This window comes from Colius striatus, chromosome 11 (genome assembly GCF_028858725.1).
Source record: "Colius striatus isolate bColStr4 chromosome 11, bColStr4.1.hap1, whole genome shotgun sequence".
Taxonomy (NCBI): domain Eukaryota; kingdom Metazoa; phylum Chordata; class Aves; order Coliiformes; family Coliidae; genus Colius; species Colius striatus.
This window is the reverse complement of record NC_084769.1, coordinates 19,472,518-19,499,275: the sequence shown is the minus strand read 5'-3', so window position 1 is coordinate 19,499,275 and position 26,758 is coordinate 19,472,518. Positions and strand designations below refer to the sequence as shown.

At 36.9% G+C, this 26,758-nt stretch overlaps 1 protein-coding gene across 1 annotated transcript in view; it reads left to right on the top strand.

The window, feature by feature from the left end:
- KCNH7 (potassium voltage-gated channel subfamily H member 7) overlaps window positions 1–26,758 on the top strand; it is a 242,621-nt gene that overhangs the window by 172,791 nt on the left and 43,072 nt on the right. The window contains exons 7-8 of the mRNA XM_062004706.1: window positions 18,512–18,937; window positions 26,317–26,716. Of these exons, the coding sequence (XP_061860690.1) occupies window positions 18,512–18,937; window positions 26,317–26,716 (826 nt within the window). The remainder of the gene's footprint in view (window positions 1–18,511; window positions 18,938–26,316; window positions 26,717–26,758) is intronic.

The window sequence follows — 26,758 nt, the reverse complement described above, 5'->3', positions numbered from 1 at the left end:
GGACACTCTTCCCCCCTGACTGAATGCCCTTACCCTCAAATGTTCTGGATTCTGTATATATGCACTGTAGAACCAACGTTGGATCTACAAAATGCCATAATCTGGGCAGGCAATTTTTAACATTTACCTGAAATTATATATTCACCCCTATTAACAGTCATTTTCATCAGACAAAAAAAAATGTAGGTATGTTCAAGTAATAATTTAATATTCACTTCTTGCAAGTAACTAGCTTCTCTTTTAGCATAACACTAGCTAATACAGAAAGTGAAAATCTGGTGGGTAATTTGAAAGATTAACTTTTTCAAAGAATTGGTTAGGCTCTCACATATAGCTGATGAGAGAAACTGATGAATAAACTAAATGTGAGAGGTGAAAGTTAGTGCACTTTGCCACCAGTGAGGTGATAATATAACTTATGATAATTATAAAGCAGTTATCTTCTAGTACTGATTAGAAATCATGTGGCCTTAAGCATGTAAAGGAGAAACAGCAGCAAGACTACTATCCTTTTGCCTTGGGCAGGGGTAGGAGAGAAGCATGTGGATTGGTCAGCTTTGATATTCAAGAACCGCTTCCTCCAAGTCCAGGATCTGTGTGTCCCCATATGTAGAAAAGCAGGATGAGCAAAGATCTGCTGGGAAAACTCAGGGTGAAAGCAGACACCTATGAGAGGTGGAAACAGGGCCCGATTTCTTGGGAAAAGTATAGGAACTTTGCCAGAGTATTCAGGTGTGCAACCAGGAAGGCTAAAGCCCTTTTAGAATTAAACCTAGCCAGGAAAACAAGAAGGGCTTTTCCAGGTACATCAGCAGTAAAAGGGAGATTAGAAGGAATGTAGGCCCACTGCTGAACATAGAGGGTTCCCTTTTGACAGAGGATGCAGAGAAGGTTGAACTACTGAATGCTTTCTTTGCTTTGGTCTTTACGGCCAAGGCTGCCTGAGGAAGGCTGGTCCAGCAAGGATAGTAGGATGGTCTGGACAGCAGAGGACTTGCCCTGGGTGGAAGAGGAAGAAGAAGAAGAAGACTTTTTGGCCAACCTTAACACTCATAAGTCCTGATGGGATGCATCCAAAAATGTTGAGGGAGCTAGCTGATGTGGTTGCTAAGCCACTCTCCATCTTTTTTGAACAATAATGGAGGACAGGCAAGGTGCCTGAGGACTGGAGAAAGGCCAATGTCACTCTAGTCTTCAAAAAGGGCAAGAAGGATGACCCCGGAAACTACAGGCCGGTCAGCTTCACCTCCATCCCTGGAAAAGTGATGGAACTGGATGTCATCACTAAACAAAAAGATGGTTATCAGGGGGAGTCAACATGGGTTCACCAAGAGGAAATCCTACTTGACCAACATAATAGCCTTCTACAAGGCCATAATTGGATGGCCAGATGAGGGCAGAGCAGCACATATCATCTACCTTGACTTCAGTAAGGCTTCTGACACTGTCTCCCATTACATCTTCATCAGAAAACTGAGGCAGTGTAGCTTGGATGAGTTGACAGTGAGATGGACAGAGAGCTGGCTGAATGACAGAGCCCAGAGGGTGGTGATCAATGGCACAGAATCATGTTGGAGGCCTGTGGCCAGTGGAGTTCCACAGGAATTGGTTCTGGGGCCAGTCTTGTTCAACATCTTCATCAATGACCTGGATGAGGGGACAGAGTGTACCCTCAGCAAGTTCACTGATGACACCAAACTGGGAGGACTGGCTGATTCTCCAGAAGGCTGTGCTGCCATTCAGTGGGATCTCAACCAGCTTGAGAGTTGGGCAGAGAGGAACCTCATGAGGTTCAAGAAGGACTTGTTGCAGAGTCCTGCAGGTGGGAAGGAACAACCCCGTGCATCAGTACAGGCTGGGGATTGACTTGCTGGAGAGCAGCACTGCAGAGAGAGACCTGGGAGTCCTGATTGATAATAAACTAAACATGTGCCTTCATGGTCAAGAAGACCAATGGCATCCTGGGATGCATCAAGAAGAAAGTGGCCAGCAGGTCAATGATGGTTCTCCCCCTCCTCTACTCTGCCCTGGCCACCAAGATGATTATGCCACTAAGATGGTCAGGGATCTGGAGCTTCTTCCTTATGAGGAAAGGCTGCAGGAACTGGGGCTGTTTAGTCTAGAGAAGTCTGCAGGGGGATCTCATTAATATTTACAAATTTAAAAATGGTGGATGTCAAGAGATTGGGACATTACTTTTTTCTGTTGTATCTCGTGATAGTAGAAGGGTAATGGAATGAAGCTGGAACAAAAAAAGTTCCATTTAAACATAATAAAAAACTGGTTTACTATTCAGGTGATGGAGTACTGGAACAGGCTGCTCAGGGACGTGTTGGAGTCTCCTTCCTTGGACATCCTCAAGACCTGCCTGGACGCGTTTTGACATACTTGATCTAGGTGGACCTGCTTCTGCAGGGCATTGGACTAGATGATCTCTAAAAGTCCCTTCCAACCCCTATGGTTCTATTATTCTATGCTATGATGTACTGGCCTACTGTATGATTGATTTTCTGGTTAGGGTTTGTGATTTTTTTTTCATAGTATGAGAAACAGTAGGAAAAAGAAAAGGCCATTAAGCCCAGTCTGCACAGTATGCCATTCGATGAATTTTGAATGCCCTCAAAATTAATAAGCCAAATGAGAAGATCATTCTTCTCATTTATTATGTCATGTGTTAGAACTTGGATAATGCTTTCAGCTTGTAATTCATAACAGGATCAATAGAGAAGTTCATATGCAGAAGAGTTCAGAGATAATTCTTTTAAAAAAAACAGTGGAACACTCCTTAAATTATATTGAAATATCAATAAAATCACAGTAAGGGAAAGATCAGTAACCAGCTGTATCAACGAAAAATTAAAAGATCATTTAATAGTAATTTGTGCTTGTGAAATATTGTGCTTATCTGCATGGTAACATGTAGTTGCAAAGGATTTTTTGAGCTTTATTAGTGATATAGATGATACTTAGCATAAAACTAATGTGTGTAACACAACAAAAATCTCAGGAAAATATTTACTTAAAGGGGCTAGATCAGAGCATGTAGTGTAGATATGTCCTCTAAAATTCTGGGCATCTAGGGTAGAAATAGACTATAAAATTCAAATCTATCAGAAATAAAATACCTAAAGGCATGAATATTTAGTTGATATCCATAGTACATAAAGAACTTGGAGATTCTGCTTTCTGATGTCAAGGTGGCTTTGTATTACATTTGTCTTAGGTAAGTCTGGGGTTTTTTGACACTTCAATAAAACTTTCATTGTAGCAAATAATGGAATTGTCTTTAGGGTACTTTAGGTGTATTTTTGAGCCTAAGTTCTTTATTCAAATTCAAATTGCCAGTTTTACATTATGGCAGCATATTTTTACATATGAAAATTGCAGTAACTACTTTTCATTTCATATCTTGGTAGCTGGCATGAGAAGGTATGTACAGCTCCAAACAGTCTGTTCAGCATTCTACTACTAATGAATGAGAAACATTTATTAAATGGGAAGAAAACCTCTTCATTTCACAGCTTTGCATTTTTTCCTAATCCAAGTATTAATCTTCTTTGAAAACATTCAACTTTCTAAATGAGTTCTATTAATTATGAGGAAACCTACTCTCTTTTGAAACAAAAGAACTGCTGTATAGCATGGTGTCATGTGTAGCACTCTGTTCTATTCAAAGAAGTTTAGTTTCACTGGGTTTGTAGGTGGTTGAACAGTGGAAGACTATAATCAAAGGAAAGTAACACCTTTTGCTGCAACTTAGTCTTTAATGATGATAGTTTCTGGGTTTGGAACTGAGAAAGAAATCAGTGGCTATGGCTCACAGTCATCCTGTAGAACTTGTTAGAGACCAGCTACTTTATTTTGATTAATTTTCTTAGGATTGCATTCAGGCTGTAGTCTCCTTCCAGGTTTTTCAAATAAAGCTTGAACAACAAGTTTTGTATAAGGTAGTAATTTCCATATATATTATACTGTATAATTTGCCTCTTCTTTACAGCTAGAATATTGAGCAAGCAAGGGAAACTGCAATAGTAAATGAAACATCCTGCAGTTTGCACAGTGTGATAAGTTAGTCAATGTATCAAGAAAACAAAGAACATTCAAGCTTACAGTTAGACTTCTATCCTAGGTGGGGTTTTTTTCCATTGAATTGCAATCATACATGTGATCAGCCATAGTACTAAAAAGATTCACATATATCTCTGGTTATATCTATGAATAAAAGGTCCTGTTCTCTTCTGAACATTAGCTCAATTTAGCATAAACATACACAAGTCAGAGCTTCTGAAGGGGTTATTTTGGGCTTACTGATGTGATGCTATCACAATTTTGTTACAATACCAGCACAGCTAGTGAAGAATCATCATGAAGGTCCTACCATGGCCAAAAATCACCAAAACCAAAATATGTTTTTACACCAGGAAAAAAAAAAAAAAAAGTCCAGTATAAAACCTAGCTACTAACTGAGGAAAGGCAAGTATGTCTGCTCTGTTCTCCATGATCACAACTACAGCTTTTTCTCTGCCTAACCAGTATGAATGGAATGAATAACTCTAGAAATCTGGATCATGCTTTTATAGGCTGGTTTTCCTAGTGAAATGTGATTTGTATCATCACATTGTGTGTACATGCGTATACAATCTGCTCCATCTCCTTTTGCCAAATGGCTTTTTTTGGTTGGAATGTTACTGAACAAATTTAGTAGAAGGCTGAGTAATGCACTAAATTTCCTACAAGTGGTGTGAAGAGAGGAACCTGGGCAGAATGCTATGACTAAATGTCTCTTTTAAGTGAATCAGGTTGGCATATGCTCATTAGGCATAAAGACTGGAGAGCCACAGGGGAGATGGACACTTCTAAATTAGGCTTTTCCCCAGCTACCAGAGCAATTTCAATTGCAGTTCACATATTTTTAAACACTAATTGTGTCTAATAACAAAATGAAAATTTTCTAGAAATTAAAGTTAATTTATTTTGCTGGTGATGGAAAAAATATTTACCATGAAACTGAAAGTTAAACTTGAATATGAATGTATGCCTGAGGAGCTTTTCTCCCTTTCTCCTTTACTCCTCACAGTTACATCAGTAAGTACTGTCATCATAGAACCAAACTTTGGATGTAACTGCTTTATTTTCACTCCATACACTTCAGATAGTCTCACAGATTTTTTGTTCTTCTTTAGCTGCATCAAAACATTTTACAGCTAGTGAACCAGACTAAATGAATAATACCAAAATCTACATTTTTTGATAAATATTGTAAGGAAGACAAGATAACGTAAACAAGTACAAAGTCTGCTTTGTTTTGTTGTCATGCCACGAACAAGTCCTTACTACAAATGTGACCCTTGGTGTTTGGTTGTCAGGTATATAAATGCTTGTTGACAGCTTAGTGTTGCCAGAACAGTAATGAATAACTCACAAACTCTTTTGAAGGATAGCATTTTCTGTCTTCTGAAATAACAGCTTGTAGTGAATTTTAAAGAAAGGATTACACAGCTTTTAATACGTAGTCTAGCATTAATGTTTGCTAAAAATAGTCGGTTGTAGATATCTCTTTCTTTGATAATCTGTATATCACTAATGTAATACTTAAATTTCAGTAAAATACACTCAATAAATCTGTATTCTTCTAAGTGTTGTTTTGATGATGCATTACCTATTGATATTAGTTACATACTGACTGGTAGGAAGAGACACCTGAGGTTTAAGATCTACAAGCTTTTTTGATAGTTTCATGGAAAATAATGGATGGAAAATGAACTATAGAAATCCTTCCTCTCTTTTAATATCAATCTTTGTGAGAAAATAAATAATAGGATACAGATAGTGAGTTTTCTAAATTATTACATGTATTAGAGATTAGTGAAGCAGATTTTTTTAAGCATATCACCAACAGAAATAGTATTTCCATGAAACCTACACAACTTTACTGAACAAACATGAGAAAGCTGTTGTCCTGCTTTAATTGCATGTCATACATAACTTTCCTTGACAATTTGAAGATTTTGGGTTGCAGTGTATTTAAATATCTTCAGCTGAATAGATTTATCTAATTATTTCATAGTCTTATATAAATGAGGCACTTCATGGCCCTAATACTGTAAGGTACTCAGAACTACCAGGAAGTTCCAGTGCTCTCAAATTCAAGTTGGATTTGAAAGTTTTCTTCATCATCAAGGAAGTATACTACCCTATCAAAGGGAGACTAATTGGAGGTTTCCTGATGAATCTATAAATCTTTAAAAACAATAACAATTTTCTAATACTCTTCACATGGAAGATCAAATTCCTTGCCAATACAATCTTTCTCTGCTTTTTATTGCAGTACCATCACATTTCTGGAGATTTCAGTGTCCAGGAATATCATTAGATTTATATAGTGCGAGCACTAATGAGAATTCAGTAATTGTTCAGTACAGCTGCTCTAACTTCAAGGCATCAACCTGATCACTGTATATAGATGAACCATGTCAGTGATGGATACATATACTGTGTGGATGTGGGCTTTGGCAATCTAAAATTTGTTCTCTGTTTCATCTTACATTTTAGATTACATGATTTAAAATGTTACTATTGCTTGTTTAAACAGCACATTCGTGAGTATAAGAAAATGTATTTTAATGGCAGCCCTAAATAGAAAATATAAAATAGAAGCAGAGGAGAAGGATATGCAAAGAGATTTTTTTATTATTATTTTTAAAACACTAAAATACAAAGTTATGATACATACAAGGAGAAATATCAAATACAAGCTTTTCTACTGTTCAGGCTGATCCTTATGTATCTAACTCATTTTGCAATTATACACCCTAATGACTATATTTGTATCATCTTTTTAAAGTGTCTTCTAAAAGACTTTCATTTCCAGTTCAAAGGCAACTTACTATCACAGCACTATTAATACTGAAGCTACAGAAGACTTTAAACTTCAGCCAACAGAGACAACAAAGTGCCATGTAAAACAGTGTTGACAGCATATTACTTGCTCAGTGTTTTTTCTCACAGCGTTTCTCTTCTCTCTTGGAGTGAAAAGCAATTTGAAACCAATGTTTTGTGGTAAGCTTGAGGTTTGCAGCTTCAGTCATACAAATTGTACACATTACAGTGCAGGAAATTAAAGGATCAGAGCTCCAGAAAGCACACATTCAGGCAGCAAAATATTCACCTGTACCAATGAATCCATATCTAAAACCTCACAGAAGGAATTGTAACCACACTACCTAAGGCAGAGACAGAGCAATTCAACCAATGTATCTTGGACAGTCATAGCAGCAGTATTACACTTACAGATGCACAAGACCTTTTAAATCAATGTCTCTGTTCCTTGTGGATTTTGTGATATCAAATTAGTGATTTGTATGGCAATATATTAAGAACTTATGGCTGGTTCACAGAAATGAGCTCATTCCCACAAGCAGTTTCAGTCATGAAGGATGCTTCTGTAGTAGGACTAGTGTTGTGATCAAAGTGGGCCTGAACAAATTCACAAACAATGCTCTCTTTCCTAACCCCTATATCTCCAAGCAAACACACTTTCAGCTTCTGAATCACCATCATCTACCTGGGGCCCAGACTCTCTGCATCCCCCGCTGCTTGTTCTCAGAATTTTTCTTTTTCTTAAATTTTAACACTACCTAGCAGTATTAATTTTTAACTTCACTGAAATCTTTTGGACATTTATTATAAAAATTACTTAACACTAAATCAAATAGATTTCACATACCTCTTAAAAACATTTTTTTTCCTTCTTTCACACTATCTCATTGCCTACCAAACTGCAACTCCTCCAGAATATTAATTTGGTGAATATCCAAAAACCATTCCAGTGTTTCTCTATTTCTGCTAGGTTGAGAATGCTATAAAGTCTTTCTTCAACTAACTTTATTTATATAATAAGCTTTATTTAGTGTCAGATTGACTTCTGGAACAAAAATTATTAAAATGTGCTCTGATAAGCTTGGAGTTTTTCAGGTTCAACCTCTACTTGAAAAAAGTGCTGTTTCAATGCCTACCTAAAATTACACTTAGTGAATATATTGCCATAGTCCAAAAAAAAAAAAATCTATTGTGCTATTTCTGACACTGCAAACAAAGAAATATCGAGCCCATTGTTTAAATAAGAAAGGTGTACATCCTCTTGCATCTGAAGTCCCAAATGGGAAGCATACAGGACAAGCAAGGACAAGTCATATTTTCACACAGCAGCATATTTCCTTTAACAAAAGCTTACCTTAAAATATATGAAGGACTTTAAAATACTGCATTTTAAGAATTCATGGGTGTACTTCAAACTGTCTGATAAAGTGTCAGCATTATATAAAAATTGTCATGCTACTTAATTTTTAAGACTTTTATAAAGACAAAAGAGTAAAACAAGATTACAAGTATTGTTATTTAATAATTATTAATATGGTTTTAATATTGGTATTTCTTAGTTAAGAAGATGTTGTTTCATAGCTATTCTTTGAAAAACATAAAGAAATATCTTCTACATTTAAAAATATCTTTTCATGCTGATGTGTGAAAGCAATATATAATGCTGTGTTTGGAGAGTGCCCTAAATCAAAAGCACTTCAGCTTTCTTCCAGTACTGGTGTAATCTTGTCAATTGTTTATGTCAGCATTGAGAAAGATGAACATCAAGATGTTCATCATCAAAGACCATTATAGTCTTCTGAGAAATTAGTTAATGCCTACCATCAGGGATCAAATCTTGATTTAATTTCCATTTGCTCGGTAATACTTATTTTTAGGTCTTTTTAGATTCAGAACCAGTCTGGTGGGGGTCTCATGTTAACAGTATGAATAGAGAAGAAAGAGGAAGAGACTTCCTTCCTAGTTATAGCTTGGTAGCTTCAGTAGAAATAATACACAGGAGAAAAGAGGCCAGGAGAGGTTATATCAAGAGAAGAGAGTTCTACAAATCTAATAAAATTTCCAATGAAATATCATATCCTCTTTTAAAGCTGAAATAATGCTACTCCATTTTTTCAGCTGCACTGTAATTAAGATTTAAGATATATGGTCATGATAACAAGGGTTAATTATTACAGGAATGTGTCTTTAGCTTCTGTGTCTGCCTCATGATCCTTGTTTCTTTTGTTTTCCCTGTTCAGTACTGTTATTAGCCCTGTTAATACAAATATGAACAAACAGGAATAGTAACTTAGCTTTACTCAAACTTAGGAGACACTAACTTCCCTGATTTTCTAGTCACCAACAATTAACTTGTACAGAGTTAAAAATGCAACTACAAAAAAAAAATATTCCAACTAGCTTCTTTTTATGACAATACTTAGAGCTCATCGAGATTAACCTAACCTAATAATCTATGGAAATCTCTAATAACAATGTTCTCATGTTACCTCCTGACTATGCTCTTTGAGAAAAGAGAACATGATTTACATTTCATTAATATAGCCACCATCCACTGTTACACTTGGATAACAAGTGTGGATGATTTTAACTTTCTGATTCAACTTTGAAAGTGTGTTTGGATTAGAAGACCTAAAATATCCAAAGTTACTCCAAATTCCTTCCTCTGTATTTTGTGAGGTTCAAAACTATCTATAAAAGAATCATCCTGGTTCTATTATCATCCTGTTTACATTCTCATGTAAATTTCATCTCTTGGCTGCTGAATATAAAAAGAGAAATTTTAAAGTTTCTTCAGTGTCAAAATAAAAATGTTTCAGTCTCTCAGCATACAAGGAGGCAGCATGTTGCTAAATTTGCTACAGCTTTCCCAAATTAAAGATGCAGGAGTGATCATCCATTCATCTGTCAGGGCTATGTGCCTGGTGTTGGACTGAGCACAGCAAGACATTGACAAAATCATATTTTTTCCTGGCACATGATATTTCCTAGAAATAAATCATTTTAACACTGTATTTCAATGAGTGAACTATGTATTCCCCAGTTTTACACAAGATGTTTTAAGGGCAAGATAAATGTTTATTTAAAGGTCTCCAAGTAATTTGGGACTATACTTATAGTTTGAGCTTTATTAAATGTTTATGAAATTCTCTTAACATGAAAGGTGCTATAGAAGCACTAACCTTGTAATTAGAAGCTTTAATTCATCCTGTGGCAAAAGTAGCAGTGAGAAAACAGTATTTAGTACTGAATATAACCACATCATTTAAATATACAGTTTATTTAAGACACACTTTGTCATAATACAGGAGTACCTTTTTGAAAAGCTAATTTATTAACCTTTGCACCCATTAAACTGCCACATCTACCTTTTGCATAGATATACTTGGTATCCATCTACCTTACAACTATTCGGTTTCTCCCCACTCTATATACCTCTTATTTTGTCACCTGTAAACACTGATCTTCAATCACATTTTCCTGATGTGCATTTAGTTCTGCCCATGATGAAAGGTCTTGCCTAGATTATATATAAGCTACTTATTGTTGGTGTGACTGACATAAATCCTATGTATCACAAATATATTGTGATCTCAGCAAAAGTGCAAAAGGTCCAATGCTTTCTGAATAACTCGCTTATAGCATCTGTTCTATGCAATCAGAATAGGCTCACAAAATTATTTCAATACTTCTTGAAAGCATCAGGCATACTTTCTGTGAGAATATCCATGTTCATGTGCTTCATATAGCTCTACAGTTGCTTGAAGATCCATGGTCCAGCGTATAATAATCCTACTCCACACTTGTCACACAGTGCTAGAATAGCTAGGAAACCATACTGCAAATCCATGCAGTGGTTTCACAGATTTTTTTAAATTATATTCATAACAGAAGGGTTGTAATTTATTATTTCTATTATGATTTATTAATATGCTCTTATAATTCTTTGTTTATAGTTCTTTGGGTTTTACTGTGTGCATTTGCATTCTTTAATAAATTTAGATTGAAAACGTCTCATAACAAAACTTATGAATATACATGTGAAACATAGCAATATGGGTCTCTCAGAGTCTCTTGAAACTGTATAGTTTGCATAATACATAACAAAAATAAACTGTTTTCATGCAGGAAATAAAAATAAACTGAAAAGTGTCCCAATTAAGTTACAAATTCAAAATTTAAAGGAGAAGAGGACAAATATTTGTGTGAATTTGTCTTAAAAATAAAAATAATCAATTAAATTTAGAAAATAACAACTACTCAATTCAGAGGAGTAAGAATGATGGTAACTCATTGCTGCTGCATTCTATGAATGCTTTCCCCTCATTCTTTGCAAGATACTTTTGGTCTAGTAGGTAAATATTATTCTCTCTACTTGACAGAAGTTAAAATGCTAAATGTCAACTTGCCTAAGATATCTGAGAAACTTAATGGCTGATATCAGAGTATAATTCCCAGATCATCCAACAACTTGCCTAGCATTTTATTACATATTCTTTTTTATAAAAGAGATTGTTTATCTAAGAAAAGACAAATATCATTGCTACATGTGATGGTTCGGAGCATATAACAAGCATCCCATATACAAACCAGTTAACCAGTGAAGTATCCAGCCAAAGTGTTGCAAAGCCCATGAGCCCAGTTTGGTTCCTTGACACTTAACCAAGAAAAAAATATGTAATACTAGGTCTTTTGAACACAACACAGGGCAGAAATGTTACCAGGCAGGTTTTCTTGAAGGGAAAGATGTTAGAACTATCAAAAAAATCTTAATATCACAATCAGTGTAATCCAGTTTAAAGTTATAAAGGCTTACCAAATCTGGTTTTAATTATCACCTGATACTACCTTTGGTTCGTACACTTCCTTCCTCCCTTTGCTTAACAGAACAGCAGCCATTAATTTTCATTGGTCCTATATGTATCTTTTATTTCCATTTCACTAGACTACTGTTATCTATGAGAACTAAAAAATTACTAAACACTTCAGAAAGACAAATCTGTCTAAAACTGCATGAATTTATGACAATTACTTTGATCTCACTCCATATTTTTCTGGATATCAGATTGGAGCCCTACTATAATAAATGCCACCTTAAACTTGTAATCTTAGAAAGTGAACATATAACCCAAAAAGACTGAAGGATATTCACCACTTCTATCTGTGTGAAACACCTGAAGCAAGATTCTTGGTCAAAAAACATGTTTGAATGAAAAATCTTCTGACTTTGGTTTGCATTGGTTTACCAGTGAGTGGGATAAACAGGAAGGAAAGTTTAATTTTAGATCAGGGTTCTTTAGTTCTTTAACCAAAGGCAAAATACAATGCTATTTATTTAACTTTGACATTTTCTCATTAGAACAGATCAGTTTTAAATACATTCTGGCTTTCACAGAAAAAGCCAATGTGACATCGTATTTCATCAAAGCTGAATACATCTAGCTTTTGCAAAAATAAAACGCATTGCAGCTAGCATGACTAGCTAGCATTATAGTCTTCTCTTTAGCAGGTTGCAAGGAAGCTTGGCTTTCTCATCATATCATGTCCCAAGGTTCAGAGACTTTTTAACACTGTAATACCTTAGTCTTATCCCACTGCTGCTCCTTACTTTTAAAAAGATTTTATTTCCTAAGCCACCTATTTTATAGTCCAATCTGTAAGGACAGTTGGAGAAACAAAGTCACATTTCTTCCTCTTCTTCCTAAACGAAAAGTTACATGCATATTTGTTTCTACTTCCCATTGCATGGAAGTAAACAATGCAAAAATCAATCGTAGAATCATAGAATCTTAGCATCATTTTAGTTGGAAAAGATCTTTAAGATCATGGAGTCTAACCACTATCCTGACACTGCCAAGCTTACCACTAAATCATGTCCCTTAGCACCTCATCTAAAATATCTTAAATACTTCCAGGGATGGTGACTCCACTGCCTTCCTGGGCAGCCCATTCCAATGCTTAAAAACCCTCTCAGTGAGAAAGTTCTTCCTAATGTCCAATCTAAACCTCCCCTGGTGCAACCTGAGCCATTTCCTCTCATCCTATCATTGGTTCCTCGGGAAAAGAAACTGATCTCCACCTTGCTACAACCTCCCTTCATGTAGCTGTAGAGAGTGATCATGTCTTCTCTCAGCCTCCTATTCTCCAGGCTAAACAATCCCAGCTCCCTCAGATGCTCCTCATCAGATCTCCTCTGCAGACTTCACCAGCTTCATTGCCCATCTTTGAAAACACTCCAGTACCTCAGTGTCTTTGTAGTGAGAGGCCCAAAATTGAACACAGTACTTGAGATGTGGCCTTGCAAGTACCAAGTACAAGGAGACAATCACTTCCCTAATCCTGCTGCTTACACTATTTCTGATACAAGTCAAGATGCCATTGGCCTTCTTGGCCACTTGGGCACAGTGCCAGCTCATATTCAGCTGGCTTTTAATTAACACTCCCAGGTTGTTTTCCTCAGGACAGCTTTCCAGCCACTCCACCTTGATCCTGTGCTGCTGCATAGAGTTGTTGTGGCTCAAGCGCAGGATCTGGTACTTGGCCTTGTTGAACGTCATACAATTGGCCTTGACCCATTGATTCAGCCTGTCCAGGTACCTCTGAAGAGCCTTTCTGTCTTCAAGCAGATCTACACATCCGCCACCCAGCTTTATGTGGTCAGCAAACTTGCTGAGAGTGCACTTGGTCCCGTCAGAGATCCTCTAAATGGTCATCCAGATCACTGATAAAGTGTGGTGGTTTAGCCTTGGCTGGGTGCCATATGCCTGTCAAGTCACTCTATCACTCCCCCTCCAAAACTGGACAAGGGAGAGAGAAACATAATGAGAGTTTTGTGAGTCAAAATAAGGACAGGGACATCACTCGGTAACTAACATCACAGGGAAAAAAAAAATAGTCAATTTGGGGAGAAATGGTCTGGTTTATTAATGATCAGAATAGAGTAGGGAAAATGAGAAATAAAACCAAATCTTAAGATACCTCCCCTACCACTCCTTCTTCCCAGGTCTCTTCTTCCTCCCTTCCCAGTGCTGCACAGGCATGCGGAATGGTGGTTATGGTCAATTCATTACAGATGGACTTTACTGCTGCTTCTTCTCAGGGGGAGGCCTCCTCCCACTTCCCACTGCTACAATGTGGGGTCCCTGCCACAGGAGATAGTCCTCCATGAACTTCTCCAACATGGGTCCTTCCCACAGGCTACAGTTCTTCACAAACTGCTCCAGCATGGAGCCTCCCATGGTAGCAACTCATCACACACTGCCCCAACATGGGTCATCCACGGGGAAAACAATCTCTCAGGAACAGACTACTAGAGTGTGAGTTCCCCACGGGGACATAAGTTCTGACAGAAAATCTGCTCTGATATGTGTTCCTCTCTCCAGGAGTTCCCAGGTTCTGCCAGGAACTTGCTCCAGTGTGAGCTTCCCACAGAGTCACAGCCTCCTTCAGGCATCCACCCGCTCTAGCACGCAGTCCTCCACAGGTTATGGGTGGATCTCTGCTCTCCCATGGGCCTCCATAGACTGCAGGGGAACAGTCTGCCTCACCATGCTCTTCACCACAGTTCACAGGGGAAATATTCTTCCAGTGCTTGGGCAGGTCCTCCCCCTCCTTCTTAAACTGACCTTGGCATCTGCAAAGATGTTGTTCTTACATTCTCACTCCCTTCTGTTGCTACTGGAGTTTAGCAACTGTTCAGCAACTTCTTTCCCTTCTCAAATGCGTTATTCACAGAGGCATTGCTTCCATCAGTAATTGGCCTTGCCTTGATCAGCAGCACATCCATCTTGGAATTGACTGGTACTGGCCCTATCACCTACAAGAGGAGCTTCTGGCAGGTTTTTGTTTAAAAACACCACCCCTGTAGCCTCCTGCTACCAAAACCTGCCACACAAAACCAGCACATAAGATATTAAACAGAGTAGACCCCAGCACTGAGCTGTGGGGGCCACCGCGGGTGATTGGCCACCAATTGGATTTAACTCCATTCACCACCATTCTCTGGGCCCAGTCATTCTGCTAGATTTCCACCCAATGCAGAGTAGATCTGTCTAAGCCATGAACTGGCAGTTTCTCCAGGAGAATGCTGTGGGAGATGGTGTCAAAAGCTTTACTAAAGTCCAGGAAGACTACATCCACAGCCTTTCTCTCATCCACTAAGACGATCACTTTGTTGCAGAAGGAGATGATGTTAATCAAGCAGGACCTACTTTCATAAAGCTATGTTGACTGGCCCTGAACCCTTGGTTGTCCTGTACGTGCTTCATGATAGCACTCAGGGTGATCTGTTCAATAACATTCTCCAGTACTAAGGTCGAACTGACAGGCATATAGTTCCCTGGGTCCTCCTTCCAGCCCTTCTTGTAGATGAGCAGCACATTTGTCAACCTCCAGTCCACCAGCACCTTCCCAGCTAGCCAGGACTGCTGGTAGATGATGGAGAGTGGCTTGGCAAGCACTTCCACCAGCTCTGTCAGCATCCTGAAGTGGATGACACCCGGCCCCATAGACTTCTGTGAGTCAAGGTGGAGCAGCAAGTCACATACCATTTCCCCATGGACTAATGGGGATTCATTCTGTTCACTGTGTTCTGGCTCAGTAGACAGGGTACTCAGAACACAATTCGTTTTACTATTGAAGGCTGATGCAAAGGCATTAAGCACCTCAGCCTTTTCCTCATACTTAGTCACTGCCCTTCCCCCCGCATCCATTAAAGGATGAAGACTCCCCTCAGCTCTCCTTTTGTTACTAATTATCATGGTTTGACCCTGGCTGGATGCCATGTTCCCACCATGCCGCTCTATCATCCACCTCCTCAGCAAAACAGGGAAGGGGAGAAAATAACATGAGAGTCTCATGGGTTGAAATAAAAGCAGTTTAATAAAGAAGCAGCAAAGCCATGTGTGCAAGAAGCAAAGCAAAGGCAAATGAAGCTGTTACTCTCTACTTCCCATCAGCAGTGATGTCCAGCCAACTCCTGAGAAGCAGGGCTTCGGTACACGTAATGGTTGCTTTTGGAAGGCCAAAAATGAATCTTGCCCTCCCCTTCCTGCTCCTCTCCCCCAGTTTATATTACTGAGCTGACATCATATGGTATGGAATATCTTCATGGTCAGTCTGGGTCAGCTGTCCTCGCCATGGTCCCTCCCAAGATCGTGTCCATCCACAGCTATTGGTAAAGGTGGGGGAAGGAATGCTGGAGGGACAGTCTTGATGCTGTGCTAGCAGTAGTCATAACATTGATGTGCTATCAATACCAACAGTAAGCACAGCACTGCAAGAGCTGCTGTGGAAAATCACTACCATCCCAGACCCACTACACTAATATATTTATAGAAAAGCTAAGGTTCTAGATCAGATTATGAATATGAAACTCACAATCATCAGTCAGCCTCTCTTGTTGTATGTGTGTTTAAGAAACTAGCATGAAAAAGTTGGATCCATTTCTGCTATGATCCCTTGTGTACTTCTGTTCCCTCATTTTACTTAATCAGCTTTTTTTTGACCCTTCAGTTTCACCTAACTCAGTCCATATCAACCTAGGAACAATTGTTACTGAAATGAGAATAAGAGAGAGATTGCAGGATAGTAAGTCCAATTTACATTATCTGTTACTCTGAAGTGAAGAGCACTGGCTGGAATTTTCAAGCAACTGCAAGAAATACATGAAGTAAGCTTTATTGTTCTTGTTTAATCCATTTCCTTCATTGTCTGAAAATCCAGCAGGAGAACACTGATATAAATTTTATAAATAGCAGTTCTCTTGCCACATAAACTAGCACTGCTCTCACATATTAGGAAAACATCCTGTCAAACCACCAGGTGGAGGTCTGAAAGTATTAAGACTGCATAAGAGACTAAGTAAAGCTTATGTTTCTACTTGCTGTTAGCTAGTGCATTTAATGCATAAAAAATAGCCAGCACCATTAGTTAAGTGCAAGTCCTAGTTAAAATATAAAATATAGATGAACAGCCTCTACTACCACCTCAACATGGTGCATAATGGTCACTTGAAGGTACCATATAATCTTTTGGATGGCTTAATTGTTTCTTTCTTCACAGTTCAAAAGAGAAGAGTGGTTATTAACCCTGGTATTCAAACATTTTCAGAGTGAAGTGTCACTGAATAGGAAGTGCCACTTAGATTACTAAGGATAGGATCTGAGGTTTATACAACACTTGCTGTTGGCAAGTTAAATCAAAAGGAGTGTGCTGACCCTTACAATCTCATGCAATTATGTTTGAGTAGCATGAAATTCCTCGATTTGGAAAAAAAATGAAATCTCAAATTCCAAGCTACCTACTGCTAAATAAAAAGCAAATAGAAGTGGACAATGTTGCTGACAAGGTATTTCTCCTTTCAGGCATCATTTCATTTTAGTAGAATTATTCATTTTAATTACTTTTGAAATATCTATGTTTCTAATCAGCATTGTTTTTTACTAGCTTGGGATAAGGAATAAGTAACTAATAATTGGAAAATGAGGTAAGATTTCTTGAATATGTTACTTGCCCAAATGGGCAGTAACTGCAGGTTGTTACTATCGGAAGTTTGTTCATTGGTCTATGTAAAATGAAGCAGTGACCTGAATCCCATAGGATTTGGACAACACTTGTGGCACACAAGGTAATAATTAACATCATTGCTGACTGTCTCTATGCCAAGCATTGAACATGGATGAAAACATAATTTAAATTCTTATCCTTAAAGGTTTTGTTCCTTCTTGTCAGAGTTTAGTCACATTGAAGAAGCAAATAAAGGAAATTTGTTTTATCTGATGCCCATACTATGCTTGTTCTTTGCAACAAAGCAAGCATTTCAGCTTCTAGACCCAGCAAATCAAGCAGTGCTTACAAACATAATCCCTTTGAAATAAAAATGAAATCCAACCTAGATAACACCAACAGATAACAAATTGATACTTTTAAAGGAATGATCACAGGCTTTAGGCATTGACAAAGGTAGAAGAGAAGCAAAGGCAATACTTCTGTAGTATTCTTCTTGTTCAGACCTTAAACTGTACTAGAACTATAGCTTCAGTGAAGCTACTCCATTCATAGAAGTTTTTCACATAACAAAACTCAAAGTGGAGATAGCTGTCAAGGACACTCAAAGATCTTCAACTTTTTATTTCTGGTTGTCTATTTTTTTTTTTAATGATAAGAGACTCTTTTGCAGTGAATTTAAGATAATAGATTCACTTTGGGGAAAAAAAAAAGCCACACTACTGCGAGAAAAGTCATTCACTGGCCATGAAGAGGTTGGCAAGGTTACCATTTGGTGGATAAATTAATTTAATGACATGCTTAATCATACAGATGTTATGGAGTAGCTATACCTCTTAATGGTTGCTATGGGGAACAAGAACCAACCTACTGTATTGTAATTTAATTTATTGTAAATTAATATTAATAATTTAATACTAATTAAATTAATACGGTAAATTAATTTATTTGACCTGGCAGAGATTATTAATTTCACAGAAGTTGAGTTTGCCAAAACACCAAATAATTGAAGCTGTATCCTCAAAACAGCAATAAAGTACTTTTTAAGTTTGTCCTACATTTGCTAAGTTTATTGTATTTGCTAAGTCACTGAATGACTATTGATATGGTATATTTCTTATTCTAGGTTCTATCCTTAGGGGCTGATGTTCTACCAGAATATAAACTCCAGACACCTCGCATCAACAAGTTTACTATATTGCACTACAGCCCTTTCAAAGCTGTCTGGGACTGGCTCATTTTGTTGTTGGTTATATACACCGCCATATTCACCCCTTACTCTGCTGCCTTCCTTCTGAATGATAGCGAGGAACGGAAGAGGAGAGAGTGTGGATATTCTTGCAGCCCACTGAATGTTGTAGACTTAATTGTGGATATTATGTTTATCATTGACATTCTAATAAACTTCAGAACAACGTATGTAAACCAGAATGAAGAAGTGGTAAGTGACCCAGCAAAAATAGCAATTCACTACTTCAAAGGCTGGTTCCTAATTGACATGGTTGCTGCAATACCTTTTGACCTGCTGATTTTTGGCTCTGGCTCTGAAGAGGTAAGCTTAAATGAGTACAAAATCTTAAATCTTAAGTTTTTACTGACTAGTCATTATATCTGAATACATTTTTTTCTTGTCAGTTAACAGGCTGTTTAGTAATTCCACACATATTTTAAAGTTACACTAAAATTAAATCTTTCTTAGTAGAATGATAGCTTTAACAGGAGAATAAGTTGAACAATTCAGATAGTATTTTTTAAGTATACCATATTTGACACTGACTTCACAAGTAGTTGTGTCCTGTATGAAGGATTTGTTGAAACACTTTAAGAATTTCTCCTTTGATTTGCTGCTTGCTTTATATATACTGCTTATAATGTATATAAGTGTTGTGTTGGCATTAGAGCATTAAAATACACTTTCTCTGTTCAAAACCTTTACATCAGATGTTTACTCAGTGTAAAATAGGTTAGTTGTAGTGTGAACTATACCAGTTAGCAAAAAGATTTGGCAATTGTCTATTTTGTCCAAGAGTATCGACTACCAGAAGAAAGTAAAAAGATTTCTTCACTATGTGGGTGACGGAGCACTGGAATGGGCTGCGCAGATGGGTTGTGGAGTCTCTTTCTCTGGAGATATTCAAACCCACCTGGACAAGTTCCTGTGTGACCTACTCTAGGAAGCCATGCTCTGGCAGGGGGGTTAGACTAGATCATCTTTTAAGGTCCCTTCTAACCCTTAAGTTTCTGTGATATGGGATTAACCTTGAGTCAGGACTAAAATGTCGTCACCTTAACTATACAATAGTTTTCAAGTGTTCAATATATACATCCAAAAATTGACGAAAGGTGTTTAAAACATGTGCTCTGTTCTGGATGACTGACCCAGTTCTGCCTCCTTCCAAAGAATTTTATTTAATTTTAAAAGGGCTAAAGTTATAACATATTTTTTTATGAAAAGTAAGCTGACAAGTAGAGAAGGGTGGGGGGAGGTTGTGATGTATAGACTACAGCAGTTTAGGGGAAAAAAAAAGCAGCAAACCAAGCAAAATATGATGCATTCACTTTCCAAAGTGAATCTATTCCTTAAAAATACTGTTGTGCACATATTGACATTAAAAAACCCAATAGTTTTGTCAATCATATATGCATCTTGTTAATTGAGAAATGAAAGGTGAAAACTACAAATTAATCAGCAACGTTTAGCATGAAAATTTACTGACCTGACAATATGCCTCTATGCCACAATACAGAGAATGAAAAAACAGTTTCATTTTTAAATGAATTCCTTTTTATTAAGGTCATTCCCCTGACAGCAAATATTTTTATGTCCACCTCAAAAGTCTGATATGAATTCTGAGTCTACCCTATCCTTAGAAATTAACATGTAAACCTAAGTATGCCTTTAAAGTTCAGCATAAAACAACTGGCACATACCTACATACACCTTGAGAGTCTTGTGAGCATAAAAAAATAAACAATTCAGAAGTAGGATGAATGTCAGTCATACTTTTCTTAAATTCATTTTCTTAAATTTTATATAATGAGAAACACAGAATGGTAGTAGTTGGAATGGACCTCTAGAGATCAACTAGTCCAACCTCCCTGCTAAGGCTGGTTTCCTTCCTTCTGTACCTCTGAAAAATCGTTAGAATAAAGTGATCAAATTTAGCAGTCATAGAAATCAATAGTAATGTTCCTAATCAATAGTGAGAGTCTTACTAATTTGAATATAAGCCTACACACTCAAGGTATGTGAGAAATCTGAATAAATCTATAGGTAATAGCATGCAGTAGAAATAAATTTTGTTAAAGAAATGCAATAAGAGAGAAAGTAACCTAAGGGATAGACAGAACATGTTAATGGTTCTCTTACCAAAAGATAACTTCTCTCTTCAAAAGATGACTAAAAAGGTCAGAGATTAAAGGGAAACTTTGATCACCTTTTGCATTCATTATCTGTGTTAGGTCTCAGTCTTTCTGCAGATTTTTTTTCTGCAGTATTGGTAGCTCAGACACATGTAAGACAAATATTTTGACAATGGCGTTACTTCCAACTTGGACCACATCATTCACTTTCAGATGTGGTCTGCACCATTTTCTGATCACAGAGCATTATTGTGGTTTGGCCCAGCCAGCAATGAAGTACCATGACGGTCTCTTTCTCCATGCCCCCATCTACGCCCACCCTTCTTAGGATAGCAGAGACCCCTAGCTCACTGCTCCTAATATCTCTAACTCCTCCCTCAACAGCTCGATTGGGACAGGGAATGGGGGATGTGGTCAGTCTCTCACAGGCGGGCTCTGCCACTTCTATCTTCTTAGAGGAGGACAACTCCTCACATTCTTCCCCTGCTCCAACTTCTCTAGTGTGGGTTCTTCTCAGCAGCTACAGCTTCTGCAAGTAGGAGATCCCTCCCATGGAACATGGCCTCCTCTCGACATAGTCACCACCCCTGGCATGGGGTCTTTTATGAAGTGTAAACAAATCTGTGCTTCACTGGTCCTCTCTACACGATACAGGGGCGTCTCTGCTCCAGCACATCTCCTCTCTTTTCTCACTGACCTTGGGGTCCACGTGGTCTCCTCTCTCTCTCTCTCTCTCAACTCCTTGCACCACCACGAGCTGGAAAAAAAGGAAGGGCAGAAGAAGAAGGAAAAGGAAGAAGCCTCCTCTTCCGGCTTCTTCTTAAAAAGTAATCATGGAGACAACTAATTGACTCAGAGTTGGGGAGAGTTTCGAGCAACTTCTTATAGGAGCCATCTTTACAGCTCTTTCCCCCTTACCAGAAACAGCTCCACACAAAACCATGACAGCACTCATCACTGACAAAAATTATGTTTAGTGACTGGAAGTGCAGAACACTGAGGGTTACAACAGGGACCGATTCCAAAGTTCATTGAAGGAGTGCTCTTTGGATTTGACCCTAAACGCCATTCTTCCACATCTCCTCTGTCAGACAATATTTAAAGTGTCATGTGCTAAAGTGATGATAAAGGGATAACTTTAATATAAGAAAATGTTACAGATTAGTAGCAAACAAGTGCATTCTGGCAAATGAGTACACAAATAAAAAAGCATGGGAATTGGAACAGAAATTATTGATCTTTTTCAGTATTACAGATACAAGTAAATTAGTTCATTATTCCCTCAAAACCTAGTAACTGAACAGTTTTTATATCTGGAAAAACTAGTTTGTTTACCTAAGCAACAGTGAAACTGTAAAGATTATGACCAGTTCACCATGTCACATTGACTTCTCTCTCATTCATGGTATTAAATGTGTCAATCCCATTTTCTAAGCTGCTGCTTACTGCAGTTTTACTTCCTACATTGCTAACTATAATATTTCCCCAGTGATAGCTTTTTGATGGTTTAGAAAGAAGAAGCAAAAGTGAAACTGTTAGAATGGAGCATTTTTCACTTCATAGATTTTTTTTCAGTCATGAGGATTACCTTTGTTATTAAATAGCTCTTTTTCATTTATCTAGAAATTCTTCAAATAAGATCCCCTGCAAAGAATGGTATTGGATAGTCTTTTTATTAAACAACATAAGCTCCAAAGAGAGCTCCATGTGAGCTCACTGAGCATTAAAACACGTCAATATCAAACTGAGTCTAGAAAGGGTAGGTGATAATAATCCAAATACCACATGCAGCACTATCTGAGTGCTTCTGCTCGAGCTATACTTTGTCAGCCATAGGAAAACAATAGAGTAAGACAGATAACTTTCCAATTTCTGCAATAGGGAACTAATTTTTTTTCCTGTTTAAGCATACTCAGTCCAAAATTATTATGGCTCGTAGTAAACCATTCTCCATGTTTGTGTACTGTAAATGTTAAATGAAAACTCTGATCCCTGGGAAGATAAAAATAAGAAGTAGATGGACTTTTTACTTTCTGTTCTTTAGCTAGTTTATTTTTAATCATTCTGCTCGTCTTAGGTTTCTGAGTTAGATTTTAAATACATAACAGTTGCAGTGGCACTGCTTCCTAAAGCACAAACATTGATGATATGCACGTTCAAGTGGAATGCTGCCTAAGATTACTAGTTATTTTTAGATATATGCATTTAAAAATGTAGGGTTTAATGTATAGGTCAGCTTTTCACTTCACAAACAAGTATGGAAAAATCAGATGGATATATAGATAAAACAGTTTCTTCCCTTTCATCTAGAATCTATTGCATTAAAACATACAAACAAGTGATGGTAACAGCTTCAGCCAGAAAAACTCATAGTTATATTAAATTGAGGCCAGAGATAATGCTCAGCTGAAACATGCAGAAAAGCAGGAAGGCTTTTGCTGTTTATACAAATACTAGTGATCAGAGCTATTTTACAGAACACAGTTTAAAAGCCTATCAACAGTAAAAATGCTGCCTTAGAAAATAAAAATATATATCATGATGTATATACTCAGAAGACTCACAAAATAGAAGACTAAATGTATCTTCTATTCATAGCAATAAATCAAGAAAATAGATGGATTTGGGCTAAAATGAAGGCACATAAATCAAAGTAATCTTGTTCTTCTCTTAATTTTAATATCTCTTCTCCATTATACAATATATCAAAGCAATATTTATATCTATCTACCACATTGAACCTCATAGTCCTGACTATATCTTCACTGAGAGAATCAGTACTTAACTTCCTTCCAAATTAAAATATATTCGAAAACAAAGCTCAGAAAGCTTATAGATTCTTGTGGTCAGATTACCAATTTACTTGGAAAACTTATTTCAGTGAACTTCAAGACTTTTATTCTCAAGACTACATAACTGATCATACAGCTAATCATACAGTCTGCATCTGCATTTGCTCTGTGGACTGACAGGATGATGTAGCATTAAGGTAAAATCTCTGGAAATTATTTAGTTGACTGGCTAATATCAGAGAAGTATTTAGTATTAACTTTTTCTTCCCTTAATAGTTTTTTGAGCTGAAGCAAAGAGAAATCCCAGCACTGCTTCAGTAGACCATTTTGGAAGTCCTTTATCAATGGCAATTGAAGTACCAGTACCCTGCTGTAAATAAGAAATTTGGGTTAGTTGAAATATTTTTGCTTAATTGATGTTTGTACTAACATTGTTGGTATTACGATGCATACAGCGTAAATATCTTCAACAGTGAGACAGAAGAGACTATTAAGGTAATGGAGCATAGATTGAAAGTCAAATTCTGGCATGTATTAAAGTTTTTTCCAAGAGAGAGAAAACATTTAACTGCACTTGATACTCTAGTACTCATACTTCATATAATTATTTACAGGTTGAAAAAAAGGTAAGTTGATGATGATTTTCACATAAAATGTAGGTTACAGGAAAATATTGAGAAACCGAGGACCTTATAGTACCAGGAAACTGGAAAGAACTCTATAGCAGATTAAATCCTGTGTAAGCAAGTGCATGCTAACGCACATTGGAAGTGACAGTTTGAGCTACTCGTATGTATCAGTGGCTTATTTGGTTATAAAAAGAGACAAATAAGAGGTGACATTATAGATTTATACATTGATAATAGTGGATGTTATGAAGAAAGGAAAAACCTCAAAATAAAAATCTAGAGGAACTCAAAAGATTTGGCCATCAGTGAGAAAGTTGTAAATGGCTTTTTGTCAAGGCAGAACATCATTTATGCAGATAATTAATTAGGTGATACCAGCTCCCTTTCCAGAATGATAAAATAACTTCTGAATTATACCTACTGCAATCAGAATGCTGATGCTCTCCTCTTTCAAATCATGTTGTAGTCCATCAAAAATTGCCTTCTGCTGTGATTATCTCAGCACCAGGGCTTGAGAAATTGAGGGTATAAACTAATCTCACTGCTTAAAAAAAGGCTAATCAGAGTTAAGGATATCCCCTGTAATACATAAGGATTTTGTAAAATAAATTCAGTGGCGTATATTTAGAAAATATAGTATCCATGAACTTCTGTTTTGAGAAGGTCATTTCTTTCCCCAGAGAGAAACTAAGTGACAAATTTTAGCCTTTCTCAAGCTTCTTGTTAGAAGAACTGAATAATCATTCAAAAACAACTAAAGATGTCTTCTATGTGGTTACTTAGCTTGTGGAGACAATTATGTAGGCATAAAGGAACTATCGTAGGCATTTGTATATTGTTTCTTTTTTGTTCTACTACTCAAGTCAGAACAGAAAAAAAAAAAAATCCACTTTCAGTTCAGGCTTCCTTCCTGTCTTATACCTAGAAAAAAAATCAAAAAGCTTTTTAAAAGGCAAAATAGTGCAATAAATATACAAGGCAAAAATATTAAAACTACATTGTCTATACCACTTAATAAAATTATGATTGCTGGATTAGAATGTATAAGTAGTGAAATGGAGAAATCTAACATGATCTTTTTTATTTTCCTCTATAATTTTATTTGCAATAAAAAAGTAAATTTGAGGAAATAGAATATCTGATTTGCCAGATGGATATTACCTTAAGAACTTTATCTTTTTAATAAATATTACCAATTAAAAATACTTTTTCAATGTATTGTAGGGATTTTAGAGTCTGAAAGTGCTTAAATATGTGCTATAGTCCTAATGAATTCCAGTTGAGGCAAATAGTTAAGTCCCTTTCATAAATGGAATATTGTTTGCACCAAATATCCCGTAATGGGGGGAAATGATCCTATATCCATCTCCTATTAATACAGATTCACAGTTTTAGTAGCTATGAGATTCCTGTATGCTTCTGACTCATAGTGTATGTTGCTACAGGGGAAAAAAAAAAAAAAACTGATGATTTAGTACTTGTATTAATGTCTTCTACCACTACATCTGTATGGTTTGAGATGAAAAATGTAAAATTAAGACGATTCTGGAGTCTCACAACAGTAACTTTTCCATGATTTTCTATTCACAGTCACTCATCTTCTTTTACCTTTATAGAGTTCTGACCATTACAAACAGGAATATTTACAAAATAAGAAACTCTTTGGGACATTTCTGCCCTGCTCCTTCTCTCTACAAGAACACATGTGCCAAAGCATTGAAAGAAGTGTTTAAGTTAAGATCAAATAGTCACACTACTTTGTACCACCTACAAAGCCAATCATATAATTATGAGTATTTCCAATAACTTACAGACTTTATCATGGCAAAACATCATGAATCTAATGAATAATTTAGTCCATTAAGTTGGATTGAAGAGTCCAGATCGAGAGTAATATTCAAAATGAAGTATTCAACAGATGACAACTTCAATATATCTTAATTTAAAATGTGTATTTCTTGCTGTTTTCTTCATTGTTTTTATAATAGAGTTGATATTTTAAAGAAAATAAAACCCATTTAAATGGATTAATCTACTGGTTTTGTTGGTTCCTCCAAATACTGGAATGTGCTCTGGTTTATTCATGCTGACTGTTCATGAGCGTACTTTTACTAACAGAGAAAATCAATTTCTATCTATTTTTACAGACAACAACATTAATAGGTCTTCTGAAGACAGCCAGATTGCTGCGTTTGGTGAGGGTAGCACGGAAATTGGACAGATATTCAGAATATGGTGCTGCAGTTTTGATGCTCCTTATGTGCATCTTTGCACTAATTGCACACTGGCTTGCTTGCATTTGGTATGCCATTGGAAATGTGGAAAGACCTTATTTGTCTCACAAGATTGGCTGGTTGGATTCTTTAGGAGAACAATTAGGAAAGCATTACAATAAGAGTGATGCAAGTTCTGGACCATCCATCAAGGACAAATACGTTACAGCACTTTATTTTACCTTCAGCAGTCTGACAAGTGTAGGATTTGGAAATGTGTCTCCAAACACCAATTCAGAGAAAATCTTTTCCATCTGTGTCATGTTGATTGGCTGTAAGTAGTTTTATCTTTTTTTTCCCTTTTTTTTCTCAGTGT